At 40.5% G+C, this 16,000-nt stretch overlaps 1 protein-coding gene across 1 annotated transcript; it reads right to left on the minus strand.

Moving 5' to 3' along the window:
- Window positions 1-2,799: 2,799 nt before the first annotated feature.
- Window positions 2,800-15,653, minus strand: LOC115916960 (large neutral amino acids transporter small subunit 2-like; the record flags this gene model as incomplete). The annotated part of the gene is made up of 4 exons (XM_030970695.1): window positions 15,485-15,653; window positions 10,799-10,924; window positions 5,175-5,328; window positions 2,800-2,921 (listed from the first exon to the last, which is right to left on the minus strand). Coding segments are annotated over exons 1-4 (571 nt in total), but the record flags the coding sequence as incomplete, so codon positions are not given.
- Between the last annotated feature and the right edge of the window lie 347 nt (window positions 15,654-16,000).

A 16,000-nucleotide genomic window follows, 5' to 3' on the forward strand; every position in this document is an offset into this window, starting at 1 on the left:
ACGGCGTCGCTCTGCAGGATCTCCTTGGTGTCATGGCCCCCAAAACCCCCAAAATCCCCATTTTTAACCCCAAAATCCCATTTTTTCACCATTTTTTCTCATTTTTTCACCATTTTTTCCCCAAATTTTCCTTTTTTCCCCACAATATTTTATGTTTTCCCCCAGCTGTGCCCAAACCCGTTTTAACCCCAAATTTCCCTTTTTCCCCATTTTTCTCATTTTTTGCCTCTAATTTCCTCATTTTTCCCTATTTTTGTCATTTTTTCACCATTTTTCCCAAATTTTCGGCTTTTTAAAGCCCCAAATTTTTTCGTTTTTGGCTCACCACGCCACTGGCGGCTTCTGCAGGATCTCCCTGGGGCTCATGGCCCCCCAAACCCCCAAAATCCCCATTTTTAACCCCAAAATCCCATTTTTTCACCATTTTTTCTCATTTTTTCACCATTTTTTCCCAAATTTTCCCTTTTTCCCCCACAATATTTATGTTTTCCCCCCAGCTGTGCCCAAATCCCCGTTTTTAACCCCAAATTTCCCTTTTTTCCCCCATTTTTTCTCATTTTTTGCCTCTAATTTCCTCATTTTTTCCCTATTTTTTGTCATTTTTTCACCGTTTTTTCCCAAATTTTCGCTTTTTCGCCCCAAATTTTTTGCGTTTTTCGCTCACCACGGCCACGGCGTCGCTCTGCAGGATCTCCCTGGGGCTCATGGCCCCCCAAAACCCCCAAAATCCCCATTTTTAACCCCAAAATCCCATTTTTTACCGTTTTTTGTCATTTTTTCACCGTTTTTTCCCAAATTTTCACTTTTTCCCCCAAATATTTTATGTTTTCCCCCCAGCTGTGCCCAAATCCCCGTTTTTAACCCCAAAATTCCCTTTTTTTCACCATTTTTTCTCATTTTTCCCTCTAATTTCCTCATTTTTTCACCGTTTTTTGTCATTTTTTCACCGATTTTTCCCAAATTTTCACTTTTCCCCCAAATTTTTTATGTTTTTCCCCCAGCTGTGCCCAAATCCCCATTTTTAACCCCAAAATTCCCTTTTTTCCCCCATTTTCCACCCATTTTTTCCCATTTTTTCCCCATTTTTGTCATTTTTTCACCGTTTTTTCCCAAATTTTCGCTTTTTCGCCCCAAATTTTTTACCGTTTTTTTAAGCTCACCACATTTTTCCCGCTCTGCAGGATCTCCTTGGTGTCATGGCCCCTCAAAACCCCCAAAATCCCCATTTTTAACCCCAAAATCCCATTTTTTTTACCATTTTTTGTCATTTTTTCACCGTTTTTTCCCAAATTTTCACTTTTTCGCCCCAAATTTTTTGCGTTTTTCGCTCACCACGGCCACGGCAGTCGCTCTGCAGGATCTCCCTGGGGCTCATGGCAGCCAGGGATCCCCAAAATCCCCAAAATCCCCATTTTTAACCCCAAAATCCCATTTTTCACCATTTTTTCTCATTTTTTCACCATTTTTTCCCAAATTTTCCCTTTTTCCCCAAATTTTTGTTTCCCCCCAGCTGTGCCCAAATCCCCGTTTTTAACCCCAAATTTCCCTTTTTTCCCCCATTTTTTCTCATTTTTTTCCCTCTAATTTCCTCATTTTTTCCCTATTTTTTGTCATTTTTTTTTTTCCCAAACCGCTTTTTAAGCCCCAAATTTTTTGCGTTTTAAGCTCACCACTGACCGCGGCGTCGCTCTCTGCAGGATCTCCCTGGGGCTCATGGCAGCCAGGGATCCCCAAAACCCCCAAAATCCCCGTTTTTAACCCCAAAATCCCATTTTTTCACCGTTTTTTGTCATTTTTTCACCAAATTTTCACTTTTTTGCCCCATTTTTTCGCTCACCACGGCCACGGCGTCGCTCTGCAGGATCTCCCTGGGCTCATGGCAGCCAGGGATCCCCAAAATCCCCATTTTTAACCCCAAAATCCCATTTTTTTACCGTTTTTTGTCATTTTTTCACCGTTTTTTCCCAAATTTTCACTTTTCCCCCAAATTTTTTATGTTTTCCCCAGCTGTTAAATCCCCATTTTTAACCCCAAATTTCCCTTTTTTCCCCCATTTTTTCTCATTTTTTGCCTCTAATTTCCTCATTTTTTCCCTATTTTTTGTCATTTTTTCACCGTTTTTTCCCAAATTTTCGCTTTTTCGCCCCAAATTTTTTGCGTTTTTCGCTCACCACGGCCACGGCGTCGCTCTGCAGGATCTCCCTGGGGCTCATGGCCCCCCAAAACCCCAAAATCCCCATTTTTAACCCCAAAATCCCATTTTTTTACCGTTTTTTGTCATTTTTTCACCGTTTTTTCCCAAATTTTCACTTTTCCCCAAATTTTTATGTTTTCCCCCCAGCTGTGCCCAAATCCCCATTTTAACCCCAAAATTCCCTTTTTTTTCACCATTTTTTCTCATTTTTCCCTCTAATTTCCTCATTTTTTTTCACCGGTTTTTGTCATTTTTTCACCGTTTTTTCCCAAATTTTCACTTTTCCCCCAAATTTTTTATGTTTTCCCCCCAGCTGTGCCCAAATCCCCATTTTTAACCCCAAAATTCCCTTTTTTTTCACCATTTTTTCTCATTTTTCCCTCTAATTTCCTCTTTTTTTCACCGTTTTTTGTCATTTTTTCACCATTTTTTCCCAAACTTTCACTTTTTTCCCCAAATTTTTTATGTTTTCCCCCCAGCTGTGCCCAAAATCCCCATTTTTAACCCCAAAATCCCATTTTTTCCCCGTTTTTTGTCATTTTTCACCGGTTTTTTGTCATTTTTTCACCAAATTTTCGCTTTTTTGCCCCATTTTTTAAGCTCACGCGACCGCGCGGAGCTCTGCAGGATCTCCCTGGGGCTCATGGCAGCCAGGTACGCCACGTTGGCCGCCACGTAGAGGAACGTCACCAGCGGGATGGAGATGGCGATGGCCAGGGGAAGGTTCCTGAGCGGGGGGAAAAAAAAAAGCACCAAAAATCAACAAAATCGGCCCAAAAATCAGCCAAAAAATGGGCAAAAAAATCGCAGAAAAATCGCCCAAAAATCAGCAAAAAATCAGCCTAAAATTACCCCAAAATTAGCCCAAAATCGCCCAAAAATCAGCAAAAAACCAGCCAAAAATGAGCCAACAATGAGCCTAAAAATCACAGCAAAAATTACCCAAAAATGAGCCCAAAATCGCCCAAAAATCAGACAAAAATCAGCCCAAAATCAGCCAAAAAATTGGCCCAAAATCACCAAAAGATCACCCAAAAATCAGCCTAAAAATCACCAAAAAATGACACCAAAATTGCCCAAAAATCGCCGAAAAATCAGCGCAAAAATCAGCCCAAAATCACCGTTTTTCCCCATTTTTCCACCATTTTCCCCCTATTTTTTTACCATTTTCCCCTTTTTTCCCCCCCTTTTTTTCCCCCCAATTTTTCCTCCGTTTTTTTCCCATTTTTTCACCGTTTTTTTACGCAAATTTTCACCTTTTTTTCCCCATTTTTTCACTGGTTTTTTTCCATTTTTCCAGTGAGTTTTTTTTTCATTTTTCCACCATTTTTAAACATTTTTTCACCCATTTTCCTCCAATTTTTCCCCCAATTTTTCACCGTTTTTCCCCATTTTTCCACCGTTTTTTTACCATTTTTTCCCCATTTTTCCTCCATTTTTTCCCCGTTTTTCGCCCATTTTTCACGCAAATTTTCCCATTTTTTCCCTATTTTTTCCCATTTCCCCCCGGTTTTTCCACCTTATTTTTATCATTTTTTCACCATTTTCCCTCATTTTTTCCCTGTTTTTTCCCATTTTTCCTCCATTTTCCCCCCGGTTTTCCACCTTTTTTTAATCATTTTTTCACCCTTTTCCTCCATTTTTTCCCCACTATTTTTATCATTTTTTCCCCATTTTCTCCCCATTTTTTCCTCCTTTTTTCCCCCATTTTTTCTCATTTTTTCACCCCTTTTCCTCCATTTTTCCTCTATTTTTTCCCATCTTTTCCCCCATTTTTCACCGTTTTCCCTCTATTTTTTCCCATTATTTTTTACCATTTTTTCACCCTTTTTCCTCCATTTTTTCACCTCATTTTTTTATTTTTTCCCCCATTTTTTCCTCATTTTTCCCCATTTTCCCCCCTATTTTTTAACCATTTTTTCCCCATTTTTCTGCCGTTTTTTTCATTTTCCCCCTTTTTTTCACCTTTTTTCCCCCATTTTTCCCCCTTTTTTCCCATTTTTTCCCCATTTTCCAACCATTTTTTCCTCCATTTTTTCACCCTTTTTTTTCCTTTTTTCCCCCATTTTTCCTCATTTTTCCCCCATTTTTTCCCCCAATTTTCCCCATTTTTTCCCATTTTTTCTCCTTTTTTTCACCATTTTTTCTCCCTTTTTTTCCTGTTTTTCCCCCAATTTTTCCTCATTTTCCCCCCATTTTTTCCACCATTTTTCCCCATTTTTTCACCTTTTTTTTCATTTTTTCACCGTTTTTTCCCAAATTTTCCCCATTTTTTCCCAAATTCCCCCGTTTTCCCCCCAATTCTCACCTCTGGGGCTCCACCAGCTCCTCGGTGACGTAGTTGAGGAAGTTCTGGTGCCCAAATCCCCAAAATTCCCATTTTTCACCCATTTTTCCCCCAATTTTCCACCATTTTTTCTCCATTTTTTCACCATTTTTTCACCCTTTTTTTTCCTTTTTCCCCCCATTTTTCCTTATTTTTCCCCCATTTTTCCCCCATTTTTTCCCCGTGTTTTTTCATTTTTTCACCGTTTTTTCCCATTTTTTCTCCCTTTTTCTCCCCATTTTTCTCCATTTTTCCTCCATTTTTCCCCCATTTTTTCTCCATTTTTTTTCCTTTTTTCCCTCATTTTTCCCCCATTTTTTCCTCATTTTTCCCCCATTTTTCCCTCATTTTTCCCCCATTTTTTCTCCATCTTTTCACCGTTTTATTTTCATTTTTCCTCATTTTTCCCCCATTTTTTCCCCCATTTTTTCCCATTTTTTCACCATTTTTTCTCCCTTTTTTCCTGTTTTTCCCCCATTTTCCCCATTTTTCCCCCATTTTTTCCCCATTTTTCCCCCATTTTTTCTCCATTTTTTCCTCATTTTTCCCTCATTTTTCCCCATTTTTTCACCGTTTTTTTTCATTTTTTCACCGTTTTTTCCCAAATTTTCCCCGTTTTTTCCCAATTTCCCATTTTTTCCCCCCAATTCTCACCTCTGGGGCTCCACCAGCTCCTCGGTGACGTAGTTGAGGAAGTTCCAGCCGCCGTAGGCGAACGAGCCCTGCAGGCAGGCCAGGAACAGAGGCCCCGCCCCCGGCTCCGCCCACCACGAGAACGCCTGCGAGGGGCGGAGCCAAAAGTTCTCCCCTGGGAGAGATTAATCAAAAATTAACAAAAGAAACTGGGGAAAAATTGGATTTTTTAGCGATTTTTTACCATTTTTTCCCAATTTTATACGTTTTTTTTTCAAATTTTTTTTCCAATTTTTTTCCATTTTTTGGGGTTTTTTTCCCAATTTTTTCCAATTTTTTAGTGATTTTCTAATCCATTTTACGATTTTTTAATTCATATTATCAGTTTCAATAAATTTTTCTATTTTTCTTCATTTTCCTCCATTTTCAAAAATTCCGATTTTTCCCCATTTTGCCCCCAGGACCAGAGGCCCCGGCCCCGGCCCCGCCCACCACGAGAACGCCTGCGAGGGGCGGAGCCAAAAGTTCTCCCCTGGGAGGGATTCATTAAAAAATTAACAAAAAAATTGGGGAAAAATTCGATTTTTTAGCGATTTTTTGCGAATTTTTTGTGATTTTTTCCCATTTTTTTTCCATTTTTTTCGATTTTTTTTTCCAATTTTTTTCCATTTTTCAGGTTTTTTTCCCAATTTTTAACAATTTTTAAAATGAATTTTTATGATTTGTTAATTAATTTTATGAGTTTTAAGGAATTTTTCTATTTTTCTTCATTTTCTCCATTTTCCCCCCCACAATCCCTCTCTATTTTTCCCCATTTTCCCCGTTTTCCCCGTTTTTCCCAAAATCTCCATTTTTCCCCCAATTTTCCCTTTATTTTCCTACATTTTTTTCCCAAAATCCCAGAATTTTCCCCCATTTTTCCCTTTATTTTTCCCTAATTTTCCCCATTTTCCCCCATTCCTCCCCAAAATCCCTCTCTATTTTTTCTCCAATTTCCCCGTTTTTCCCCCATTTTTCCCTTTATTCCCCACTTTTTTTTCCCCAATTTTTCCCTTTATTTTCCCCCCTTTTTTCCCATTTTCCCCCATTTCCCCCCAAAATCCCTCTCTATTTTTTCCCCAATTTCCCCATTTTCCCTGTTTTTCCCAAAATCTCCATTTTTCCCCCATTTTCCCCCCTATTTTTCCCCCATTTTCCCTTTATTTTCTCCCCTTTTTCCCCCCCAAAATCCCTCTCTATTTTTTCCCCAATTTCCCCATTTTCCCCAATTTTTCCGTTTTTCCCCAAATCCCCATTTTTTTTCCCAATTTTCCCTTTATTTTCCCCCCTTTTTTCCCCCCCAAAATCCCTCTCTATTTTTTCCCCATTTTCCCCATTTTTTTCCCCAATTTCCCCGTTTTTCCCAAAATTTAGTTTTAGGCCCCATTTTCCCCCCTATTTTCCCCCATTTTTCCCCTTTATTTTCCCCCCCATTTTCCCCATTTTCCCCATTCCCCAAAATCCTCTCTACTTTTCCCCAATTTCATTTTTTCCCCCGTTTTTCCCAAAATCCCCATTTTTCCCCCATTTTTCCCCCCATTTATTTCATTTCCATCTTTTTTTCCCCATTTTCCCCTTTATTTTCCCCTTTTTTCCCCATTTCCCCCAAAATCCCTCTCTATTTTTTTCCCCAATTTCCCCATTTTTTCCCCAATTTCCCCATTTTCCCCGTTTTTCCCAAAATCCCCATCTTCCCCTCCATTTTTCCCTTTATTTCCCCCAATTTTCCCCTTTATTTTTCCCCATTTTTCCCCATTTCCCCCCCAAAATCCCTCAATTCTTTTTTCCCAATTTCCCCATTTTTTCCCAAAATCTCCCTTTTCCCCCCATTTTCCCCCCCATTTTTTTCCCAAAATCCCAGACTTTTCCCCATTTTTCCCTTTATTTTTCTCCAATTTCCCCATTTTTCCCCAATTTTCCCCGGTTTTCCCAAAATCCCCTTTTTCCCCCATTTTTCCCATTTTTTTTTTTCCCCAATTTTCCCTTTTATTTTCCCCATTTCCCCCAAAATCCCTCTCTATTTTTCCCCAATTTTCCCATTTTTTTTTCCCAAAATCGCCATTTTCCGCCCCATTTTCCCCCCTATTTTCCCCCCAATTTTGCCATTTTTCCCCCATTTCCCCCCATTTTTTCCTCAATTTTTTTCCTTTTTTCCCCATTTTCCCCCTTTTTCCCAAAATCCCATTTTCCTTTATTTTTTCCCCTTTTTTCCCCATTTCCCCCCAAAATCCCTCTATTTTTTCCCCAAATTTCCCCATTTTTTCTCCAATTTCCCCATTTTTTCCCCAACTTCCCCATTTTTCCCCAATTTCCCCATTTTCCCCGTTTTTCCCAAAACCCCCATTTTCCCCCCATTTTCCCCTTTATTTCCCGACTTTTTTTCCCCTATTTTCCCCTTTATTTTCCCCTTTTCCCCCCCAAAATCCCCTCTATTTTTTTCCCCAATTTCCCCATTTTTCCCCCTTTTCCCCAATTTCCCCATTTTTTCCCCAATTTCCCCGGTTTTCCCAAAATCTCCATTTTTCGCCCCATTTTCCCTTTATTTCCCGACTTTTTTCCCCTATTTTCCCCTTTATTTCCCCCCTTTTTCCCCATTTCCCCCCCAAAATCCCTCAATTTTTTTCCCCAATTTCCCCATTTTTCCCCAATTTCCCCATTTTCCCCTTTTTCCCAAAATCCCCCATCTTCCCCCATTTTTCCCTTTATTTTCCCCAATTTTCCCCTTTATTTTTCCCCATTTTTCCCCCATTTCCCCCCAAAATCCCTCAATTCTATTTTTTCCCCAATTTCCCCATTTTCCCCGTTTTTCCCAAAATCTCCCTTTTCCCCCCATTTTCCCCCATTTTTTTTTTCCCAAAATCCCAGACTTTTCCCCCATTTTTCCCTTTATTTTTATTTTCTCCAATTTCCCCATTTTTCCCCAATTTTCCCCGTTTTTCCCAAAATCTCCCTTTTTCCCCCATTTTTCCCCCTATTTTTTCCCCAATTTTTCCCCCCATTTTCCCCCCTTTTTCCCCCCCATTTCTCCCCCAAAATCCCTCTCTATTTTTTCCCAATTTCCCCATTTTTTTCCCCGCTTTTTCCCCATTTTTTTCCCCGTTTTCCCCCAATTTCCCCATTTTTCCCAAAATCCCCATTTTTCCCCCATTTTTCCCTTTATTTTCCCCCCTTTTTCCGCCCCATTTCCCCCCCAAAATCCCTCTCTATTTTTTCCCCAATTTCCCCATTTTTCCCAAAATCCCCATCTTCCCCCCCATTTTCCCCTTTATTTCCCGACTTTTTTTCCCCTATTTTCCCCCCTTTTTTCCCCCATTTCCCCCCCAAAATCCCTCTATTTTTTCCCCAATTTCCCCATTTTTTTTTCCCCAATTTCCCCCATTTTTTCCCCAATTTCCCCGTTTTTCCCAAAATCTCCATTTTTCGCCCCATTTTCCCCTTTATTTCCCGACTTTTTTCCCCTATTTTCCCCTTTATTTTCCCCTTTTTTTCCCATTTTCCCCCCAAAATCCCCTCTATTTTTCCCCCAATTTCCCCATTTTTTCCCCGATTTCCCCGTTTTTCCCAAAATCCCCATCTTCCCCCATTTTCCCTTTATTTCCCCCAATTTTCCCCTATTTTCCCCTTTTTTTCCCCATTTTTCCCCCATTTCCCCCCCAAAATCCCTCAATTCTTTTTTCCCAATTTCCCCATTTTCCCCGTTTTTCCCAAAATCTCCCTTTTTCCCCCAATTTCCCCCCCATTTTTTTCCCAAAATCCCAGACTTTTCCCCCATTTTTCCCTTTATTTTTCTCCAATTTCCCCATTTTTCCCCAATTTCCCCAGTTTCCCAAAATCTCCCTTTTCCCCCCATTTTTCCCCCATTTTCCCCCCTATTTTTCCCCAATTTTTCCCTTTATTTTCCCCCCTTTTTCCCCCCCACAATCCCTCTATTTTTTCCCCAATTTCTCCATTTTTTCCCCAATTTCCCCGTTTTTTCCCCCGTGTTTTCCCCATTTTCCCCGTTTTTCCCAAAATCTCCATTTTTCTCCCCATTTTCCCCCTATTTCCCCCCATTTTTCCCCATTCCCCCCCACAATCCCTCTCTATTTTTTCCCCAATTTCCCCCGTTTTTTCCCCGTTTTTTCCCCATTTTTTTCCCCGTTTTTTCCCCAATTTCCCCGTTTTTCCCAAAATCCCATTTTTCCCCCCCATTTTTCCCTTTATTTTCCCCCCTTTTTCCCCCCCATTTCCCCCCCCAAATCCCTCTATTTTTTCCCCCAATTTCTCCATTTTTTCCCCATTTTTTCCCCAATTTCCCCATAAAGGGGCCAAAATCTCCATTTTTCGCCCCATTTTTCCCTTTATTCCCCCCACTTTTTCTCCCTATTTTCCCCTTTATTTTTCCCCAATTTTCCCCATTTTTCCTCCATTTCCCCCCAAAATCCCTCTCTATTTTTTCCCCAAATCCCCATTTTCCCCCCATTTTTCCCTTTATTTCCCCCCTTTTTCCCCATTTTCCCCCATTTCCTCCCCAAAATCCCTCTCTATTTTTTCCCCAAAATCCCTGGTTTTTCCCCAATTTCCCCATTTTTCCCAAAATCTCCATTTTTCGCCCCATTTTTCCCTATTTTCCCCCATTTTTTTCCCGAAGTCCCAGACTTTCCCCCCAATTTTCCCTTTATTCCCCCCCTTTTTTCCCATTTTTCCCCCCACAAAAATCCCAATTTCCCCATTTTCCCAAAATCCCTGTTTTTTTTCCCAAAAATTCCCATTTTTCCCAAAATCTCCGTTTCTTCCCCCAATTTTTCCCCAAAATCCTGGAGTTTCACCCAATTTTCCCCTTTATTTTCCCCCCAATTTTCCCCTTTTTTCCCCCCATTTCCCCCCCCAAAATCCCTCAATTCTTTTTTCCCAATTTCCCCAAAAAGGAGATTTTTTTCCCAAAATCTCCCTTTTTCCCCCCATTTTTTTCCCATTTTTTCTCCCATTTTCCCCACTTTTTTCCCAAAATCCCAGAGTTTTCCCCCATTTTCCCCCTTATTTTTCCCCAATTTTCCCCATTTTTCCTCCATTTCCCGCCCAAAATTCCTGCATATTTTTTCCCCAATTTCCCCATTTTTCCCAAAATCCCCATTTTTCCCCCATTTTTCCCTTTATTTTTTCCCCCATTTTCCTCATTTCCCCCCCCACAATCCCTCTCTATTTTTTCCCCAATTTCCCCCGTTTTTTCCCCATTTTTTTCCCCGTTTTTCCCCAATTTCCCCATTTTTCCCAAAATCCCCATTTTTCCCCCATTTTTCCCTTTATTTTCCCCCTTTTTTCCCCCATTTCCCCCCCACAATCCCTCTATTTTTTTCCCCAATTTCCCCATTTTTTCCCCAATTTCCCCATTTTTTTCCCCATTTTTTCCCCAATAGGGGCCATTTTTTTCCCCAAAATCCCATTTTCCCCATTTTCCCCTATTTTTTCCCCAATTTTCCCCCATTTCCCCCCCACAATCCCTCTCTATTTTTTCCCCAATTTCCCCATTTTTTTTCCCCATTTTTTTCCCCATTTTTTTCCCCGTTTTTCCCCAATTCCCCCGGTTTTCCCAAAATCGCCCTTTCTGGCCCCGTTTTCCCCCTCACAGCGGGCGATGAGCACGGCCCCGGCGCCCACGATGAGCGCCAGCGCCAGCAGCTTCCCCGCCGTGAACACGTCCTGCACCCGCGTGGCCCAGCGCACGCTGCGGCAGTTCACCCACGTCAGCAGCACTGCCAACGAGGATTTGGGGGGAAAAAGTGAAATTTTGGTGAAAAAATGGGATTTTTGGTGAAAAAACGGCGATTTTAGGGCAAAAAATGGGGATTTTAGGGGGGTTAAAATGGAGCTAAAATGGCATTTGAAGGGTTAAAATGGGGTATAAAGAGGGACAGGTGAGACCAGGTGAGAACAGGGAAAAAATTGGTGTTTTGGGGTGAAAAACGGGGATTTTGGTTAAAAAAAATGGGGATTTTAGGTGAAAAAACGGGGATTTTAGGGGTTAAAAATGGGGATTTTTGGGGTTGGATTGGGGATTTTGGGTTAAAATGGGGAAAAAATGGGGATGGGGAGTTCAGGTGAGAGCACTGGGCAACGAGGATTTGGGGGCAAAAAGTGAAATTTTTTGGGAAAAAAATGGGGATTTTGGGAAAAATGGGGATTTTAGGGCAAAAAATGGGGATTTAGAGGTTGAAAGGGTTAAAATGGGGATTAAAGGGTTAAATTGAAAGAAAAGAGAGACAGGTGAGCTCAGGTGAGGCAGGGAAAGATTTGGGGTGGAAAAGTGAAATTTTTGGGAAAAAATGGAGATTTTTGGTGAAAAATGGGGATTTTAGGGCAAAAAAATGGGGATTTTAGGGGTTAAAATGGGGAAAATTAAAAAGGGTTAAAATTGGGGCTGTGGGAGTTCATCCAGGTGAGAACTGAGAACGAGAATTTGGGGGAAAAAAAGTGAAATTTTGGTAAAAAATGGAGATTTTTAGGTGAAAAAAATTTGTTAAAAAGGCGATTTTAGGGCAAAAAAATGGGGATTTTAGGGGTTAAAATGGAGCTAAAATGGCATTTGAAGGGTTAAAAATGGGGTAGAAATGGAGACAGGTAAGACCAGGTGAGAACAGGGAAAAAATTGGTGATTTTGGGGTGAAAAACGGGGATTTTGGTTAAAAAATGGGGATTTTAGGTGAAAAAACGGGGATTTTAGGGGTTAAAAACGGGGATTTTTGGGGTTGGATTGGGGATTTTGGGAACACGTCCTGCACCCGCGTGGCCCAGCGCACGCTGCGGCAGTTCACCCACGTCAGCAGCACTGCCAACGAGGATTTGGGGGCAAAAAGTGAAATTTTGGGAAAAAATGGGGATTTTTGGCGAAAAAACGGGGATTTTAGGGCAAAAAATGGGGATTTTAGGGGTTAAGAATGGCATTTTAAGGGTTAAAAATGGGGATTAAAGAGGGATGGGGAGAGCAGGTGAGCACAGGTAAAGAACTGGTGATTTTGGGGTGAAAAACGGGGATTTTGGTTAAAAAAAATGGGGATTTTAGGTGAAAAAATGGCGATTTTAGGGCAAAAAATGGGGATTTTAGGGGATTTTAAGGGGTTAAAATGGGGATTAAAGGGTTAAAATTGAAAGAAAAGGAGACAGGTGAGCTCAGGTGAGACAGGGAAAGATTTGGGGTGGAAAAATGAGATTTTTAAAAAAAATGGAGATTTTTGGTGAAAAAATGGGGATTTTAGGGCAAAAAATGGGGATTTTAGGGGTTAAAATGGGGGTTAAAGGGTTAAAAATTGGGGCTGTAGCAGTTCATCCAGGTGAGAACTGAGAACGAGAATTTGGGGGCAAAAAGTGAAATTTTGGTAAAAAAAATGGAGATTTTAGGTGAAAAAACGGCGATTTTAGGGCAAAAAATGGGGATTTTAGGGGTTAAAATGGAGCTAAAATGGCATTTGAAGGGTTAAAAATGGGGTATAAAGAGGGACAGGTAAGACCAGGTGAGAACAGGGAAAAAATTGGTGATTTTGGGGTGAAAAACGGGGATTTTGGTTAAAAAAAATGGGGATTTTAGGGGAAAAAAAACGGGGATTTTAGGGGTTAAAAACGGGGATTTTTGGGTGAAAATTGGGGATTTTGGGAACACGTCCTGCACCCAGGTGGGCCCAAACTGGCAACAGTTCAAATGGGGTCAGCAGCACTGCCAATTTTGGGATTTGGGGGCAAAAAGTGAAATTTTGGGAAAAAAAACGGGGATTTTTGGCGAAAAAACGGCGATTTTAGGGCAAAAAATGGGGATTTTAGGGGTTAAGAATGGCATTTTAAGGGTTAAAAATGGGGATTAAAGAGGGATGGGGAGAGCAGGTGAGCACAGGTAAAGAACTGGTGATTTTGGGGTGAAAAGTGGGATTTTTTGGTTAAAAAAAATGGGGATTTTAGGTGAAAAAACGGCGATTTTAGGGCAAAAAATGGGGATTTTAGGGGGATTTTAGGGGTTAAAATGGGGATTAAAGGGTTAAAATTGAAATTAAAGAGAGACAGGTGAGCTCAGGTGAGACAGGGAAAGATTTGGGGTGGAAAAATGAGATTTTGGTAAAAAAATGGAGATTTTTGGTGAAAAAATGGGGATTTTAGGGCAAAAAATGGGGATTTTAGGGTTAAAATGGGGGTTAAAGGGTTAAAAATGGGGGCTGTAGCAGTTCATCCAGGTGAGAACTGAGAACGAGAATTTGGGGGCAAAAAGTGAAATTTTGGTGGGAAAAAAATGGAGATTTTAGGTGAAAAAACGGCGATTTTAGGGCAAAAAATGGGGATTTTAGGGGTTAAAATGGAGCTAAAATGGCATTTGAAGGGTTAAAAATGGGGTCTAAAGAGGGACAGGTGAGAGCAGGTGAGAATAGGGAAAAAATTGGTGATTTTGGGGTGAAAAATGGGGATTTTGGTTAAAAAAAATGGAGATTTTAGGTGAAAAAACGGGGATTTTAGGGCAAAAATGGGGATTTTAGGGGTTAAAATGGGGATTAAAGGGTTAAAATTGAAATTAAAGAGAGACAGGTGAGCTCAGGTGAGACAGGGAAAGATTTGGGGTGAAAAAGTGAAATTTTGGGAAAAAAATGGAGATTTTTGGTGAAAAAATGGCGATTTTAGGGCAAAAAATGGGGATTTTAGGGGTTAAAATGGGGATTAAAGGGTTAAAAATTGGGGCTGTGGGAGTTCATCCAGGTGAGAACTGGGAACGAGAATTTGGGGTGAAAAAGTGAAATTTTGGGTCAATTTGGTAAAAAAAAAATGGAGATTTTTGGTGAAAAAACAGGGATTTTAGGGCAAAAATGGGGATTTTAGGGGTTAAAATGGGGTTTTTTCACCGTTTTTGGCCGTTTTTTCACCGTTTTCCCCCAAATTTTGGGGATTTTTTTTGGGAATTCCCAAATTTTTGGGATCACTCAGGAAATCAGGCAAATTTAGGGCCAATTTTCAGTCAATTTTGGTCAATTTGGGTCAGTTTCGGTCATTTTTGGAGCGGTTTCTTCCCCCGTTTTTGCTGAATTTTCGCCGTTTTTTGGCCGTTTTTTGTCATTTTCTTTCCCATTTTTTCCTGGAATTTTTTGGGGGGAATTCCCAAAATTTTGAGACTTTTGGGATCACTCAGGGAATCAGGCAAATTTGGGGCCAATTTTGGGTCAATTTGGGTCATTTTGGAGCCATTTCCTCCCTGCTTTTCGCCGGATTTTCGCTGTTTCTCGGCCATTTTTTCACCGTTTTTTGTCGTTTTTTCACCCTTTTTTTCCGGATTTTTTTGGGGGGAATTCCCAAAATTTGGGAATTCTGCAACAACTCAAGGACACGGGTGAGTTTGAGGCCAATTTTGGGTCAATTTGGGTCATTTTGGAGCCATTTCTTCCCTGTTTTTTGCCATTTCTTGACCTTTTTCACCATTTTTCACCGTTTTTTGTCATTTTTCACTTTTCCCCCAATTTTTCCGGAATATTTTTTTGGGAATTTTGGGATCACTCAGGGACACAATTTGAGGCAAATTTTGGGGCAATTGTGCTCATTTTTGATCCCTTTCTTGCCCCGTTTTTGCCGGATTTTTGCCGTTTTTTGGTCGTTTTTTCACCGTTTTTCATCATTTTTTCCCCATTTTTTCCTGGAATTTTTTGGGGGGAATTCCCAAAATTTTGAGACTTTTGGGATCTCTCAGTGACACTGGCGAGTTTGAGGCCAATTTTGGGTCAATTTGGGTCACTTTGGAGCCATTTTAGGGGCTTTTTTAGCGGATTTTTCCCGTTTTTGACCGTTTTTAGAGGGACGTTTTTTCAGGTGATTTTTTCCCCATTTTTTTTCCTGGATTTTTTTTTGGGAATTCCCAAATTTTCGGGATCACCCAGAGAATTGAGCAAATTTGGGGCCAACTTTCAATAAATTTTGGGTCAATTTTGGTCATTTTGGAGCCATTTCCTCCCTGCTTTTCACCGTTTTTTCACCGTTTTTTGTCCGTTTTTTCACCCTTTTTTTCCGGATTTTTTTTGGGGGGAATTCCCAAAATTTGGGAATTCTGCAACAACTCAAGGACACAGGTGAGTTTGAGGCCAATTTTGGGTCAATTTGGGTCACTTTGGAGCCATTTCTTCCCTGTTTTTTGCCATTTCTTGACCATTTTTCACCATTTTTTATCCTTTTTTCACTTTTTCCCCATTTTTTCCTGAATATTTTTTTGGGAATTTTTGGGAATTTTGGGATCACTCAGGGACACAATTTGAGGCAAATTTTGGGTCAATTTTGCTCATTTTTGATCCCTTTCTTGCCCCGTTTTTTCCCGGATTTTTTGGGAATTCCCAAAATTTTGAGACTTTTGCGATCACTCAGGGAATCAGGCAAATTTGGGGCCAATTTTGGGTCAATTTGGGTCATTTTGGAGCCATTTCCTCCCCGCTTTTCGCCGGATTTTCCCCGTTTTTGACCGTTTTTCGCCATTTTTTCACTTTTTCCCCCCATTCTTTTTCCTGGATTTTTTTTTGGGAATTCCCAAATTTTTGGGATCACTCAGGAAATCAGGCAAATTTAGGGCCAATTTTCAGTCAATTTTGCGTCAATTTGGGTCATTTTTGGAGCGGTTTCTTCCCCCGTTTTTGCTGAATTTTCGCCGTTTTTGACCGTTTTTTGGCCGTTTTCCCCCAAATTTTGGGGATTTTTTTTGGGAATTCCCAAATTTTAGGATCACCCAGAGAATTGAGCAAATTTGGGGTCAATTTTTAATAAATTTTGGGTCAATTTGGGTCATTTTGGAGCCATTTCCTCCCCGGTTTTTGCCAGATTTTCAC

The sequence above is a fragment of the Camarhynchus parvulus genome, unplaced genomic scaffold (genome assembly GCF_901933205.1).
Source record: "Camarhynchus parvulus unplaced genomic scaffold, STF_HiC, whole genome shotgun sequence".
Classification (NCBI taxonomy): domain Eukaryota; kingdom Metazoa; phylum Chordata; class Aves; order Passeriformes; family Thraupidae; genus Camarhynchus; species Camarhynchus parvulus.